At 44.5% G+C, this 15,873-nt stretch overlaps 1 protein-coding gene across 7 annotated transcripts in view; it reads right to left on the bottom strand.

The window, feature by feature from the left end:
• The window catches only part of agap1 (ArfGAP with GTPase domain, ankyrin repeat and PH domain 1), a 322,009-nt gene that overhangs the window by 237,264 nt on the left and 68,872 nt on the right, over positions 1 to 15,873 (bottom strand). For 2 of the 7 annotated variants that reach the window (XM_060919023.1, XM_060919022.1), the window contains exon 1: positions 3,309 to 5,178. The exons of 4 other annotated variants lie outside the window; for them this stretch is intronic. In XM_060919023.1, coding sequence (XP_060775006.1) covers positions 3,309 to 4,560 — 1,252 coding nt within the window. In that variant the 5' untranslated portion in view covers positions 4,561 to 5,178. Of the gene's footprint in view, positions 1 to 3,308; positions 5,179 to 15,873 lie in introns of those variants that run through there. One more of the 7 variants, XM_060919029.1, reaches the window with a different exon arrangement.

Here is a 15,873-nt window from a genome sequence, read left to right on the forward strand (position 1 = left end):
ACACACACAGCACATCAGGCCTTCATTAAGGCTTGCAATACAGCTCAATCTTTAACACAAATCACTTCAACTAAAGCCCCGTCTACACGATCATACATTTGTCCAAAACATTATCATACAAATGTATGATGATGTTCAAGTTCGTATGATCATGTTGTGGATTTCTGTCCACACGATCATACATTTTGTATGTCACATGACAGGCAGTGTAGATCACATGACCCGAATTAACAATCTGATTGGTGGATGACCCAAAATGTTGTAAGATGTTGTGAACATTTGTTGGAAAGTAGAAACACGATTCTAAAAATTTGAACATCATACTACAACGTCATACAAGTATGACGTTGTTCAAGTTTGTTGGGAAAACCGTCCACACGATTATACATTTGTCCATGAACATCGTCATACATTTGTATGACGATGTCCATGGACAAATGTATGATCGTGTAGACGGGGCTTTACAGTTGAAAGTTAGCAGCTAGTTATCTAATTAATGACTACGCTGTCCAAGAGCGTTCCATCCTAACTTCAGGAATGCCAAAAGAATTTGCAGAATGTGGAAGCAGACATTCAGCACTGGTAATGTTACACCACACTTACTTAATGTGCTCTAATCTAAACGCACTGTACAGATCACAGGCTTTAAAACAGGCACGGCCTCTACACTAAAGCTTAAACTCAGAAATAACTGGAGTTGCTAATTTCTATTCAAATTCAAGTCTTTATTTGAAGAAGCAAACTAAATGTTTGGGTACTTGGGCTCTATTGCTGGGTTTCAGTCACGTGACTTTTCTTAGCGGTTTTACCAGAAGTGAAATAGCTGGTGGTCTAAAGGCTGCCGTAGTGCAAACAACTAGCGATAACTTATCAATCAGTGCGTTTACATGCACATAGAGAAAATTGAATTTCTGCCGTTGCTCGACTGAAATCGAAGTTCTAAATGCCATGGAAACACCTTAGCTAGGCTGAAATTGAACCGAACTTGATTTCTCGTAATCGAGCTACACAACCTAGATTATGCAATTTTTGCCGAGCTACTTAGTGCATGTATACCCTATCGAGCTACGTAGTTGAGCTACTTACTTCAGCACTGCCCCTTCATGACGAGTGACGAGACCACAAGCGGGAAACACGACAGCCTCGGTCGGCATGACAACAGTAGTAGCGAGCAGCAGAAGAGGTCAGGAGGAACAAACGAAGAAAAGAAAATGGCAAGCAGAAACGTGCACTTCTGGAGCAATGAGGAGACAGAGTTCATGCTCATTCAGCTTAAGGAGTTGAATATATTAAAATTCATGGACGGGAGAAAAACGCGCAATGGAGAACACGGAACTGATAACTTTGTTTACACTCTTGAATAGCTCTTCTTCATGACGACAACCGGAAGTGTACCAATACGATGGGGCGTATAGCGCCACCTGTGGCTCGGGTGCACAATGTACCTCACACAATAGTTCGATTTCCTTGTGTGCATGTAGGATTGGATTTCTCTGGCACCCCTTCTGGGACCCTTTGCTCGATTACCGACAGCAGCTCGATTTGGATGTGCATGTAAACGTACTGAGTGTATACTCGTAATCTAGAAGCCACTGCTCGATTTAGATATATTCAGAAGATTGCTATGTGCAATGGAATAGACCCCTACAGTCTGGGAAAGAAGGATTTGTCATACGATCTCGAAAACTACCCTTCAGTCGAGTTCCCTGACATCTCAAACTATCTGGTGTAAACAGATAAAACAGATGAAAGTGTGGAAGAGTATGGAGGCTTACAACTTTTTTGTATGTGGCTGGGTAAAGGACCTTGGTATCACGTCACCGCTGAACGAATCCTGCATTGTTTTTGCCCGTGCATGTATGTTTTTTTAAGCTTTTCATTCACGTATTTACAACGAAGCACTGCAAGTTGAAATGTAAACAAACATTTCGCTTGATTCTTGTGTTCGCTCTTATCTCCCATTCACAAAGACCATCAGAAACCTGGGTCTTAGTTAAACAAGATGGAGAAGTGATCACGGTGCACTGTAACCGTATGGCTGGGTAAGAATTTTGTCGCAACCTTCATGCATATGGACTTTGTGAGGAGTGAGGAGTAAACAAAGAAACAGCTGAGAACTTTAGCACTTTGTGACTTAAAAAAAAAAAGTTCCGTGAAATAACGACACACGGCAAGAAAAGTACTTGGAAAACACTAACGACGTAGCTGAGAGGGAGATACAAACCTTTCACGAAGTGATCACTGCAAACTCTAGCATGCTTCGATTCTGCGCCCTTCGATTTCAGCGAGAGGTTCAAATGCCACCTTTCTCAACATCTTTTTGTGAAATCCTGTGTTTATTCACCCTTTATTAGTTCACAGTGAACCCTGAAGAAACTTATCAGTTTCACGAGTTGATCGATTCAAACAACCTAAAACAACGCAAGCATAAGGCATTTTTCATGCGAGCAATGCACCTTCTCCGTACAAACGATTTGTCAACTGAGCTTTGGTAGACCACCATCTAAAGTTTTGAATAACTAATGAGGCGGATGTGACGTCACGTGAAACCCAGCAATGTGCAAAGGAAGTCGGTGCATCAGCAGCATTTTGTTCTCAGCAGACGAGAGTGGTCTGTCTTTCAGGACATACAGCTCACCTCTGAGGCAGCAGATGGCCCTTGGCTCACACCCAGGCAGGTAATTCATTAAGAGCCCTTTCAGAGCATGTGAAGCATCTACCAGAAGCTCCCCCATTATCATATCACAGACCATCGTCAGGGGGGAATCTCTAGTGACCTGCTGTCATCAAGAACATTCAGAGACAGATCATGCATATGAAACCACAGAGAGAGCTGTAAATGTTGCTTAAAGTGGGCAATTCACTTTTCAGGTCCTTCCAATTAGCAAATTAGATCTTCCCTTCTAAAAAAGAAATGCAACTAGGCAAGAGAAAGAACCAATTACATACACAGTAAACAAGTCTCTTATACTTTCTCACTGCTGCTCCATTTAATAAAATAAGCTCTACCAACCCTCTAGGCAGAGGCACTGTTTAAAAACACACAAAGAAAGAAAAAAGTGCATGACAGAGAGAAAGAGGAGCTACAAAGGAAACAATACACACACTGTAATGAAATGCAAACACAAAGAGCCCTAAAGAATGGCAGTTAAACATCACCCTCGTGTCCAAAATAAACAAACATCTCTCCAACCACCACTCTGACTTTTCACCACCAAACTGTTCCTGCCCCCCCCACACATTTCCATTCTTTAAAGATTTAACACCAATCACAGAAAGAGAAAAAAAAAAAAGGAAGCTTATATTACCGTCCCGTAGTAAGCCGTTCACACTCTCAGTGCTGGACTGTGAGTAGCCCTTGATGGCCCTCCTCTGGGAGCTCAGCAGGCCATTCTTGCGGATTGGCGTGGAGGTACTGTCCTTCTTTAAGAAAATTCCACTGAAGAAGCGAAGAAGCCTGCGCTCCTGGCCACTGGAGCGAATGCCAGCTGTTCGGAGAAAACCCTCTTTCTCCACCAGGGGTTTCTCAGAAAGCCTGAGTAGATCACTGTTGTCCAGTGTGCGGTTTTTGCCCTTGGCACGTTCCCGGCGACTGGGCTCTTTCAAGGAATCCACCTGGACAAGGATCTCATCCACATCTAGAGTGCTGCCCTTCTCAGATTCCTCAGTGGCTGGGTTCTGCAGGACCACAGTGGACTGAGGCTGGGCCTCATCACGCCCAATGCAGCCTGAACTGCTATGATGCTTCTCTTTGGAGAGGGCTCGGAGCCGCAGCAGTTCCCCTCCTGCCCAGTGGCGAAAGCTGAAACTGCGACGCAGCAAGCTTGGGTGCCTCTGGACCGGCGGGGTCTGGGGCGCCTGCTTCGCAGCACTTCCATTCTCATTGGCAAGCAAAGAACCGAGACTGTTGTCCTTGGGAAGATTGCCAGCCTCTTCAGATGTCTGATCCTCAGCACCACCTCTACTGACTTGCTCTTCAACACTCCTGGAAGTCTGGAGGATTCTGTTCATTTTAACACACACATTTCCCCTGTTGCCAGCAGCTGCACTGAACCTTACCTCAGTCTCAACATCTTTAGTTCCATTACTCTCATTCACTGCCTTTGCATGCACATTATTTTCATACAGCTGAGCACCATTTTCCATCCGTTCAGTACTGCGAGCATCGTCTGGTGACATCCTGATGCACATTTCATTTGATCCCATTGAAGTGTCTTTCCGCAACGTAAGTGCTTTTCGAGAGATTTTCGACCTAGCAAGTTCCAGCTGCCCGGTGCTAAATGTTCTGAACTTCCTGTACGCCTGCAAAGACAGCTCGTCCGTTTCATCCTCCACTTCTTTGACCTGTTCCAGGAGACAACTGCGCTGGATTTCTACGGAGCCTTCCCGCCGATACGCACTCACCTTTGGGTTCTCCAATCGTCGGTGCAACGGAGCAGCACCGCCACCTTCTTGCAAGCTTTCCCTTTTCACTAAAGTAAGAGAGATCCTGTAAACAGTTTTCCTTTGCGGCGTGCTCCGATCCATTCTCTCCACACAATTTCCATGAAGCAGATACATTCTTTTGACACAAAAACCATTAGAAATTTTTTTTTTGCTGATATAGGCAGGGAGTTAATGTAGTACCATTGAAGAGGGACAAAAAAAGATCATGACAATAATACAGAGCACCACTAACGACGGCAGCAATAATAATAATAATAATAATAATAATAATAATAATAGGGTTCCTGCACTTTCTGTGCCCTAATATGAATAATACTAAGCAATGAAGAGAATAAAATCCAAGTGAATGTGTGTTAGCTAAACTAACACGTATTCGAGTACTGGACATTTAACTCTTTGGAGTGACCGTCATTTACAGGAACATCTTTACAAGACATCACCGGTTAAATAATTATTCCAAAAGAATAAACATCCTACACTCTGCCGGCTCTCAGAAATGTCTAAGACAAAGTGCTGGTTTTGGTGAATGCTCCGGTTTCGTATCCCGAAGAGACGCTGTCCATCCTGAGAGACAACATTGCCTCGAACCGTGCGCCCGGACAAGTGAATGTTGTTGCCTATTGTGTGTGCGCTTTCGTTTTCACCGCCGCGTCCTCAAATGTTATTTACACTCCTGAATCACACTTCACGCTTTGCCGAATGAAGCTGCTGAAAAGGCGACGGCTGCAGCTGGAGCTCCAGATCCATGTCCTCTTGGGTGAGACGCGCATCCTCCAGTAAAAGCGCGAGTGAAAGCAAAAGCCGGACTGGATCCGGAGCGCGCGCTCACGGTGATGTTGCACTCTGCTTGCATCACCGATTTAAACTGAACAACGCTTCAGATATTTATCAGACGCGGCATAAACCTTCCACATGTCCCTGAGTTAGAGCTTATAACGAGTTTATAACATGGGGAAAATGGCAATGAGAAACGGATAAATAAACTCGGTTACCGCCATCAGTGCTGGAGATTGAAATAAAAGTAGGGGGACACAATCCTACTAAACAGGGTTTGGTATTCAGTGTGCAGAAAATAATCTGAAAACAACGGAGACAAAACAGGAAAAGGAGCACAAGATCCGCTCCGGGATCAACAACCATCCGGCGCGTGAGCAGGGCGGGGTTTATCAGTTGCCCTGTCAATCAAACGGATTTGAAGACAACCAGGCTTACCTGAAGTGAGTTAGTGTCGAGGTCCCTTTAAAAGCTCAGAATAATCACTTACATACCGCGGACGGTTTTTTTTTTAAAGTAATTTCTTTACTCGTGCTTTCATTCCACATGAGTATATTGTTCTGAAAGCATGTTGAGTTGCACCTTTTTTCTATGATCTAAAATAGAGGACATCAACTTGTTTAATCCTTTATGGGGAAAGTAAAACACTTGCTCCAGCAGCAGTGTTACACACAGGTACAAATATTATACGCAAATATGAGCACAGCAGTGTCAATATGACAAAAATGCATAGTACTATTCTTATTTAAGCTCAAATCTTATTTGTGTATATTACATACTTAGCCTGTGTTGTTATATATTACACACACACACACACATACACAGAAACATGTATTATAAGTGTTTATATCTGATTGTACAGTTAGGTCCATAAATATTTGGACAGAGGCAACATTTTTCTAATTTTGGTTCTGTACATTACTACAATGAATTTTGAACAAAACAATTCAGATGCAGTTGAAGTTCAGACTTTCAGCTTTAATTCAATGGGTTGAACAAAATGATTGCATAAAAATGTGAGGAACTAAAGCATTTTTTAAACACAATCCCTTCATTTCAGGGGCTCAAAAGTAATTGGACAAATTAAATAATTGTAAATAAAATGTTCATTTCTAATACACTCTAAAAAATAATGGGGCCAGTACTGGTTCTTCAGGGCGATGCCATAGAAGAACCTTTTTCAGGGCTTCAAAGAACCGTTCATGCAACAGTTCTTTAAAGAACCATTTAACCCATTTGTTTGAGCAGTGAAGACAGATTTGTGTAAACATAGCCGATGTACATTGACCAGCAAATGGTAAGAGAATGCCAGGCTCTGAAGAACCATTTCCAATGTGAAAAACCTTTCGCATAATGTAATGGTTCATCACAGAGTTTTGATTCTCTATGGAACCATCCAGAGATTTGAAGAACCACTGAAGCGCCATTATTTTTTAGAGTGTACTTGGTTGAAAACCCTTTGTTGGCAATTGTAATGTTTATACCTTGTATTTTTGATTTATAAATTACTACTGACACGGAGCTTCACATGAACGCTGCTTTATTGCTGATGCAAAATCACTGACGCTCCAGGGGTAACATTCGATGAACGTCTACATAAACGTACTGACGTCAGAAGTACATGCCAACACTTGTATCAGAACAGCAGTCTGGATATTACATCACTTCTTTTTTTTTTTAACCATGTTTGCCACTTCTGGTTACTTCGATACACAATACATTGAACATTATCCATCCCACTCGGGAAGGTGCTGCTCTCATTTCCTGCAGCATAGGTCATAGTCTCAGAACAGGCCTAGTTAATTTCTGACAATCCAGAGCCAAGGCCAGGGAGCAGACGAACAGGCTAAACCGACTGTCTGCTAGCTGCACAGAGTCGTCACTCAGGGCCCACTACATCGAGACTGTGTCTGTTCCCCGAGCTCAACAAAAAGGTAGAAATTTTCAGAGAGTTTGTTCCAGTAACCTAATCAATATAAAATTAGATCAGACTGACTGTACAGCTGCTGCCAGCACCTTTGATCTAAAGGTGGGGCTATTAAATATTAGATCTCTTACATCTAAAGCGCTAATGGTTAATGAACTCATTACTGATCAGGAGTTTAATGTACTGTGTTTAACAGAAACATGGATTAAGCCAAATGAATATATAGCATTAAATGAAGCGAGTCCTCCTGGATACAGTTATATACACCAGCCTCGTATAACTGGCAGAGGAGGAGGCGTCGCGGTTATTTATAACGATTATCTAGGTGTAACACACAAACCTGGTTATAAATTTAATACATTTGAAGTTCTTCATACTCATATAATGTATGGAGCCTCGAAAAATAAGTCTACCCAGTTAATTCCATTGCTTATTATTTACAGGCCCCCGGGGCCATATTCTGAGTTTCTTTCTGAATTTGCAGATTTTATCTCAGATCTGGTTATTTCCTTAGACAAAGCTTTAGTTGTCGGAGATTTTAATATTCACTTTGATAACCCAGAAGACCCTTTAAAAACAGCGTTTGTGTCCATCTTAGATTCAGTCGGGATTAAGCAGAATGTCATAGGGCCGACCCATAATGGTGGTCACACCCTTGATCTAATACTAACATTCAGATTAAACGTAGACAATATAGTCATACTTCCACAGTCTGAAGTTATCTCAGATCATTGTCTCATCTCATTCAAAATATGTCTGAGTAATAATATATGCACCTCACCACGCTACTGTATTAAACGTACTTTCACGTCAACTACTGCACAGAGCTTTATAAATGATCTCCCAGAGCTGTCAACTTTGATTGGGTCACTGTCAGCCCCTGCAGAACTCGATCAGGCAACTGAATGCTTAGAGTCAACATTCCGCCATACTTTAGATAATGTAGCTCCTCTAAAAAGGAAAATGGTCAGAGACAAAAAATTAGCACCCTGGTATAATGATGACACTCGCACATTAAAACAGACCACTCGAAAATTGGAACGTAAATGGCGTCAAACAAAATTGGTAGTGTTCAAATTGGCGTGGAAGGAGAGCTTCCTGAAGTATAGAAAAGCTCTTAGTGCTGCGAGATCAACATATCTCTCCTCCCTAATAGAAGATAACAAAAATAATCCTAGATTCCTATTTAATACTGTAGCAAAATTAACCAGGAATAAGTCCACTATCAACACATGCACACCTGCAGTATGTAGTAGCAACGACTTCATGAATTTTTTTAATGACAAAATTGAGAATATCCGACAAAAAATTCAAACTACTAATTTAAGGTTAGACAATGAAAGTGACCTTGTAGTTAACAATATAACTGTATCAGATCATCAGTTAGAATGTTTTACTCCCCTAAAAGAAACTGAATTACTTTCATTAATCTCTACATCAAAAGCCTCAACTTGCGTACTAGATCCCTTACCGACACATCTATTCAAACAGATAATGCCTGGAGTAATTGAACCGCTTCTAAAAATAATAAATTCTTCTCTTATGATTGGCTATGTACCCAAATCCTTTAAACTAGCAGTTATCAAACCCCTGATTAAAAAACCTGACCTTGATCCCTGTCAGCTGTCCAATTATCGGCCAATATCAAACCTCCCCTTTATCTCCAAGATCCTTGAAAAAGCTGTGGCACAGCAGTTATGCTCATATTTACATAGGAATAACATCCATGAAATGTATCAGTCAGGATTTAGACCTCATCATAGCACAGAGACAGCACTGGTTAAAGTAGTAAACGACCTACTGTTGGCGTCTGATCAGGGCTGTGTCTCGCTACTTGTGTTGCTTGACCTTAGTGCAGCATTTGATACCATTGATCATTCCATTCTTCTGGATAGACTAGAAAATGTTGTGGGAGTTAAGGGAATGGCCCTCTCCTGGCTCAGGTCTTATCTAACTGATCGTTATCAGTATGTCGATATAAATGGTGATATTTCTAGACGTACCGAGGTAAAGTTTGGTGTTCCACAAGGTTCTGTCTTGGGTCCACTGCTTTTTTCTCTATATATGTTACCTCTGGGCGATATTATTTGTAAACATTGTATTAGTTTCCACTGTTATGCTGATGACACACAGTTGTATGTCTCTGTAAAACCTGATGAGAGACACCAGCTTAATAAAATTGAGGAATGTGTTAAGGACATTAGACACTGGATGCTTATAAATTTCCTTCTGCTTAACTCTGACAAGACTGAAGTACTTGTGCTAGGACCACATACAGCTAGAAGTAAGTTTTCTGATTACACAGTGACTCTGGATGGCCTTTCTGTTTCTTCACGTGCAGCAGTAAAAGACCTCGGAGTGATTATTGACCCCAGTCTTTCATTCGAAACTCACATTGATAACATCACCCGGATAGCTTTCTTTCATCTCAGAAATATTGCAAAGATAAGAAATTTAATGTCATTGCATGATGCAGAAAAACTAGTCCATGCTTTCGTTACCTCCAGGTTGGATTATTGTAATGCCTTACTGTCTGGATGTTCCAATAAGTGCATAAACAAGCTCCAGTTAGTTCAAAATGCCGCAGCAAGAGTCCTTACTAGAACTAGAAAATATGACCACATCACGCCTGTCTTATCCACACTGCATTGGCTCCCAATCAAATTTCGTATTGATTATAAAATACTACTATTGACCTTTAAAGCACTAAATGGTCTCGCACCACAGTACCTGAGTGAACTTCTGCTCCTCTATGACCCGCCACGCCTACTTAGATCAAAAGGTGCAGGCTATCTGCTGGTACCTCGTATAGTGAAGGCTACATCAGGGGGCAGAGCCTTTTCTTACAAAGCCCCACTGTTATGGAACAGCCTTCCAAGTAATGTTCGGGAATCAGACACAGTCTCAGCATTTAAGTCTAGGCTGAAAACATATCTGTTTAGTCAAGCCTTTTGTTAATGGTGTTTATGAGGTAAAGGAGTAGATCTGGAGGGTCCTCAGACATAGAGTGTTTTGGTAAACTGGGATGTATGGATGCTGTCAGTCCCCACTCGCTTGCTCACTCGAGTTTGTTGACGGTGCAGTGGCTGGCTGCTTTATGTCCCGGGGCTCCCTCATGCCTGTGTTACCTTCTGGCTCTCTCCTTTTAGTTATGCTGTCATAGTTAGTTGCCGGAGTCCCTGCTTGTACTCGGTGCAATATGTATACTGTTCCTACTTATTCAGGTGACATTGGGCATACCTAACCACCTGTGTTTTCTTTCTCCCCCCCACCCCAAATCTGTCCCTCTGAGTTACATGGAGTCAACAGGAAATCTTTTGGTGGAGACGGTGGGGACCTCGACTGGCTATCGTAGCCTGCAGGGAATCGGCCGTCAGACATTCTGTCGCATGTCCCAGACCCGGTGAAATGTAACTGAATTGTCTTGGCCAGGCCTAAGGGTCCCATCTGCATCTCATCATTGCTGAGGAGTGTGCTCCCATCACCCAATCAAGCATCCAGCCAGAGCAGGTCATGATATATTTTTTACCATATTAACATGCCATTGTGCGTCATGCCTGATGTAAAGACTCTCGTCTCTGCGAGCCTACCACACAGATTTAATACTTGTCATTTTTAGGGCATACCTAACAACGTGTTTTCTTTCTCTCTCTCTCTCCCCCCCCCCCATCTGTCCCTCTGAGTTACATGTTGATCCTGGGATTGAGATGCTGGCCTCTTCTGCCCCTCGGACCTGCTTGATCCATCCTGGTGCCCTGTGTCTGGTCGGAGTTTTATCGCCCCACTCCTGTGAAGGACGGCCCCATGAGGACAGTTGAGGGTTATACCTGTTAAAACTGTTAATATTATAGTCAGGCTGTCTGTTGTTGCCCAAATGAGGATGGGTTCCCTTTAGAGTCTGGTTCCTCTCGAGGTTTCTTCCTCATGTCGTCTGAGGGAGTTTTTCCTTGCCACCGTCGCCACAGGCTTGCTCATTGGGGATAGATTAGGGATAAAATTAGCTCATGTTTTAAGTCGTTCAAATTCTGTAAAGCTGCTTTGCGACAATGTTTATTGTTAAAAGCGCTGTACAAATAAACTTGATTTGATTTGACATTAATTGCATAAATGATTAGACTCCTTTGGTGCAATAAATAGGTAGGTATGTAGGCAATCATACATTCACTTAGTTTGTAATTAACTGTGTAACGCCATGAGGTAAGTATTTGGCTTGTTTCAGCATAGATGGGTAAGTGCAGATTTGAATAGAAAGAACCACATTTTCTTAACTACTTCAGTGCGGCAATAATTTTGCAATAATTTGGCAATAATACACATTTTCAAGTGCAGCAATGAAAACGCTGAGAAGTTAAGTAAAGAAGAGGTTACGTTAACACTTAAGTATAGTATTTCAAGCATAGGGTATGAAACTACAACAATACCCAAACTTAGGTAAATACTGGGATTTGAAAGCTTTATCCCGAGTAGATTCAAGCATAGTGCATAGAGATCAGACAATTAACAAAATTGGGTGCACTTAGACTTGGCAGATTTGCCAAAGTGATTTCAAGTAGGGAGCATAGAAATATATAACTGATTACAATAGTACCATTAGTTTTCTCTTTTTTTTCCTACACATTTCATTTCACAGTATCTTCTCTCTCGCTCTTTTTTGTTTGTTTGTTTAAGTTACCTGTCTTTCCTCAGGCTGTGTCAAAGTCACTGAGGTACAGTGGAGGCTGTCGGCGCCTGGCTGGATACCTTGCTAACACAGGGGCAGTGCCAGCAGTGACGTCAGGGGTGACGTCGTCCTCTTCTTCAGCTGCTGATGTGTCGTGCAGTGTAGGACTGAGCTTTTTGAAGAAGGAGGAGTTTCTCGTTACCAAGTGTCCACTCCGCTCAGCTGTGACCATGGTACCTTTGACAGTAGTCACTTTGTAAGGCTTGGGGTTGTATGCTGGGGTAAGTTTGTTGTGCCTGGGTTGGGAACACAACACCATGTCGCCAGGTTGGAAAGGGTGAGGCCTGGCGTGTCGGCGAGTGTCTGAGTAGGTTTTCATCTTGGCTTTGGCCTCGCAGTCTCTTGTACGAAGGGCCTTGTCGGGTGTGGTGTGTGTGTGGTCACAGAGGGCATTTTGGTGTGGATCCTGCGTTTCAGCAGCAGCTCGGCAGGTGATGATGATGTGGTGCTATGTGGTGTGGCACGATATTCCCGTAGGAATGTGTATAGGTGCTGTTTCCATGGAATGTTTTGCATGTGTGCAACTCGGAGGCACTTACCGAGTGTCCTCATGAATCTCTCTGCTGTGGCGTTGGCTTGAGGCCACAGTGGTGTGGTTTTTCGATGGTGGAAGCCCATGTAGGCCGCAAATTTGCTGAACTGTTCACCATTGAAGGGAGGGCCGTTGTCTGTTTTCACCGTTCTGGGGATGCCGAGCATCGAGAAGACCTTGTCCATCACAGGAATGACCGTGTTTGCAGATGTGGAGCGTATGATCTCTACTACTGGGTATCTGGAGTACTCATCCACGATGACTAGGAGGTGTTCACCTGTTGGCAATGGGCCATAGAAGTCTGCACTGACATCCTGCCAGACCGTGTTGGGGAGGTCTGACATCTGCAGAGGCTCGGTGTGTGTCTCTGGTGTGGTGGCTTGACACGCTAGACAGTCTCACCATCGCTTCAGCTTGCCGGTCGATGTTTGGAAACCATACCTTCTCTCTCAGCAGGGCTTTTGTCTTGGTGATTCCCTGGTGAGACTCGTGTGCGATCTGGAGGGCTCTGAGCTGGAGTGAAGAGGGAATGACGATCCTGGAACCCTTCAGAATGATGCTGCTCTCATGTGACACTGTAAGTTCACCCTTTACATGTTCGTATTGCTTCAGAACAGTGTCTCTTGTGACTGTGTGCCAAGTGTTGTTACGGATGAGGGTACTGACCTTTTGCAAGATTTCGTCCTTGAGTGTTTCACGCTTGATTTCATCCAGTGTCATTGCTCTTAGTGTGCTGTTCTGTGTGATGAAATTGACATACTCTTCAGCTACCTTTGCTGCACGTGTGCTTTTGTTGTGTGGGTGTGTTTGGATTGGGTGACGGGACATGTAGTCTGCTGGTTTTTCCGAGCCTTTTCGGTACTCCACCTTGAGTCTGTATGGCTGGAGTCGGAGTCCCCATCGCTCGATGCGGGCTGGTGGCTTGGACCTCGAATTGTTCCAGATGAGCTCTAGTGGCTTGTGATCCGTCACCATGGTGAATTCTTTGCCATAGATGTAAAGATGGAAGTGTTCGCAGCTCCATACGATGGCGAGTGCTTCACGCTCTGTCTGGGAGTAACGCCGTTCTATGTCACTGAGTGCTCTGCTTGCATAAGTGATGTGCTTCCTGTTGCTTTTGTCTTTCTGCAGCAGTATTGCCCCTAGTCCCACTGGGTTGGCGTCGACGATGAGCTCAGTGTCCATGTTGGGGTCGAAGTATGCCATCGTGGTGTCACTGGTGAGGCTGTCTTTAAGCTTGCTCAGCGCTGCGTCCTGTTCAACACCCCACTGCCAGGGAGTGTCCTTTCTGGTGAGTTTCCTCAGTAGCTCTGTGACAGTGGCAAAGTCAGGGATGAAGCATGAGCAGTAGTTCGCCATGCCTAGAAAACTCCTCACCTCTGCTGCATCCTTGGGCTTGTCTGTTTGTTGTATGCTTTCGACTTTTCTTGGGTCTGCTGAGACGCCACCATCCGAGAACACAAACCCGAAGAACTCTAGCCGATTCTTGTTGAATTCACACTTCTTCCTGTTTAGTGTGAGGCCCCGTTCTTTCAGCCGCTGAAACACTGTCGTCAGGCTCTTGTCGTGGTCAGCCTGTGTCGCCCCGTAGATGATGATGTCATCACTGAGGTTCTTCACTCCAGCAATGCCCTGGAGTGTCTGACGAATGGTGTTTTGGAAGACTTCTGCCGCTGAGGGGATCCCAAAATTGAGGCGTTTGTACCTCCTCAGGCCCAGGTGTGTAGTGAATATGGTGATGTACCTGCTGTCGGGGTGTAGTTCCAGCTGATGGTACCCCGCCGTCAGGTCCAGCTTTGAGAACACCATCGCTCCATTCAGTTCATGAATGACATCATCGATGGTTGGGGTCAGGTGACGCTCCCTCAGAATGGCTGTGTTTGCCTGCCGCATGTCAACACATATGCGCACCTTGTCTGGGTCTTTGGGCTTCGGCAGTGTGACGATGGGCGATACCCACGGTGTTGGGCCGGTCACTTTCTCAATGATGTCCTCTGCTTCGAGTCTCCGCAGTTCGGCTTCAACTTTTTCACGCACGTGGAACGGGACTCTGCGGTGTGGCTGGCATGTTGGTTGAATGTCTGGGTTGATGTGCAGTGTGACCTGGAAATCTTTGAGCTTACCAATGCCGTCGAACAGTTTAGGGTGGCTGCTTACGAGCTGATCCGCAACTGTGAGGCTTGTTGGTGGGGGCGTGATGGAGTGTATGATTTTGATGAGCCCCAGTTCATCCGCTGTCTGGTAACTGAGCAGGGAGCAGCCATCACCTCTGACCACGTAGAATGTGCCGTCTGTCTTCCTCTTGTTCCGCGCCTCTACACAGCCGGTGAACTTCCCGATGATGGGCAGAGCGTCTTTGGATCCATAGGCCAGTATTCTAAGGTCTGTGCGGAGGAGACGAGGCTGGATGCTCAGGTTGTTGTATGTCTTTTCACTGATGATGTTTACTGCACCATCGGAGTCGATTAGAGCTTGCACTTTGTGTTCATTCAGTGTGATCTTCGTCAGTGGCTGCTTGCTATCTTTGCTGCTTTTAACAGTGTACGCATAGCACTCATCATCACTGCTTGAAGATGACTCACGTCAGGCTGGTTCATGTTGAGCTGGTTCTCGTTGGGTCTCTATCTGGTTGACTCTTCTTCTGCTGTTTTTCCTGTGTGTCCGTGTCTCTGTCGTCTGCTGTGTGTTGTTTCGACCTGCACTGCCTTGCGAAGTGGTTCCATTTCCCGCACGCTTTGCACTGCTTGCCTCTCGCTGGACAGTCGTTGGAGTGTGGCCACTCACCTCCGCAGTTTCTGCACCGAGTGTTGCCGCCGCCGCCAGTACGTCTCGCTGCGTGCTGCTGGTAGGCTTTTCTCTCGGGCTGATGTTTCTGCACTCGGTTTACTGACGCAGTGAGGCTGGAGCCCTCTTCAATTCCCTTCGACTGCAACTCCGACATTTCAAGAGTCCTTCCATACTCGAGCAGGTCTTTTAGCTTTTTGTCTGCTTCTCTCAAGCCGTATTTACGCACCCTGGATGATGTGCAGCTTTGGATGATCTGTGATTTGATTTCATTGTCCACATCGCTAAACTCACAATGTTTCGCTAACATGCGAAGTCAGGTGGTATAAACATCCAAACTCTCAACAGGCAGTTGTGCAGCTTTCCTGAAGACATAGACTTCATACTGGACGTTCCTTTTCGGCGCGAAGTGCTCTGTCAGCTTAGCCGTGACGTCTGCATACTTGTCTGCGTCTCCTGCCATCGTGTCATAGATGTCGTGCACCCTCTCACCAGCCAGATGAAGCAGAAGAGCTTTCAATCTCGCATCTCCGGTGATGTTCATTGCTGTGGTGTAGTTTTCGTACCGTTGGAGCCACTTGGTCCATCGGGGTCCAAAAGAGCTAGGCTCGCTCTCCGGATCGAACTGTGGTACAGCCGGGCCGTGGGCTAGCATGTTGACTGTTGCTACCTGACTAGCTAAACTGACTG

Source organism: Neoarius graeffei, chromosome 4 (genome assembly GCF_027579695.1).
Source record: "Neoarius graeffei isolate fNeoGra1 chromosome 4, fNeoGra1.pri, whole genome shotgun sequence".
Taxonomy (NCBI): Eukaryota; Metazoa; Chordata; class Actinopteri; order Siluriformes; family Ariidae; genus Neoarius; species Neoarius graeffei.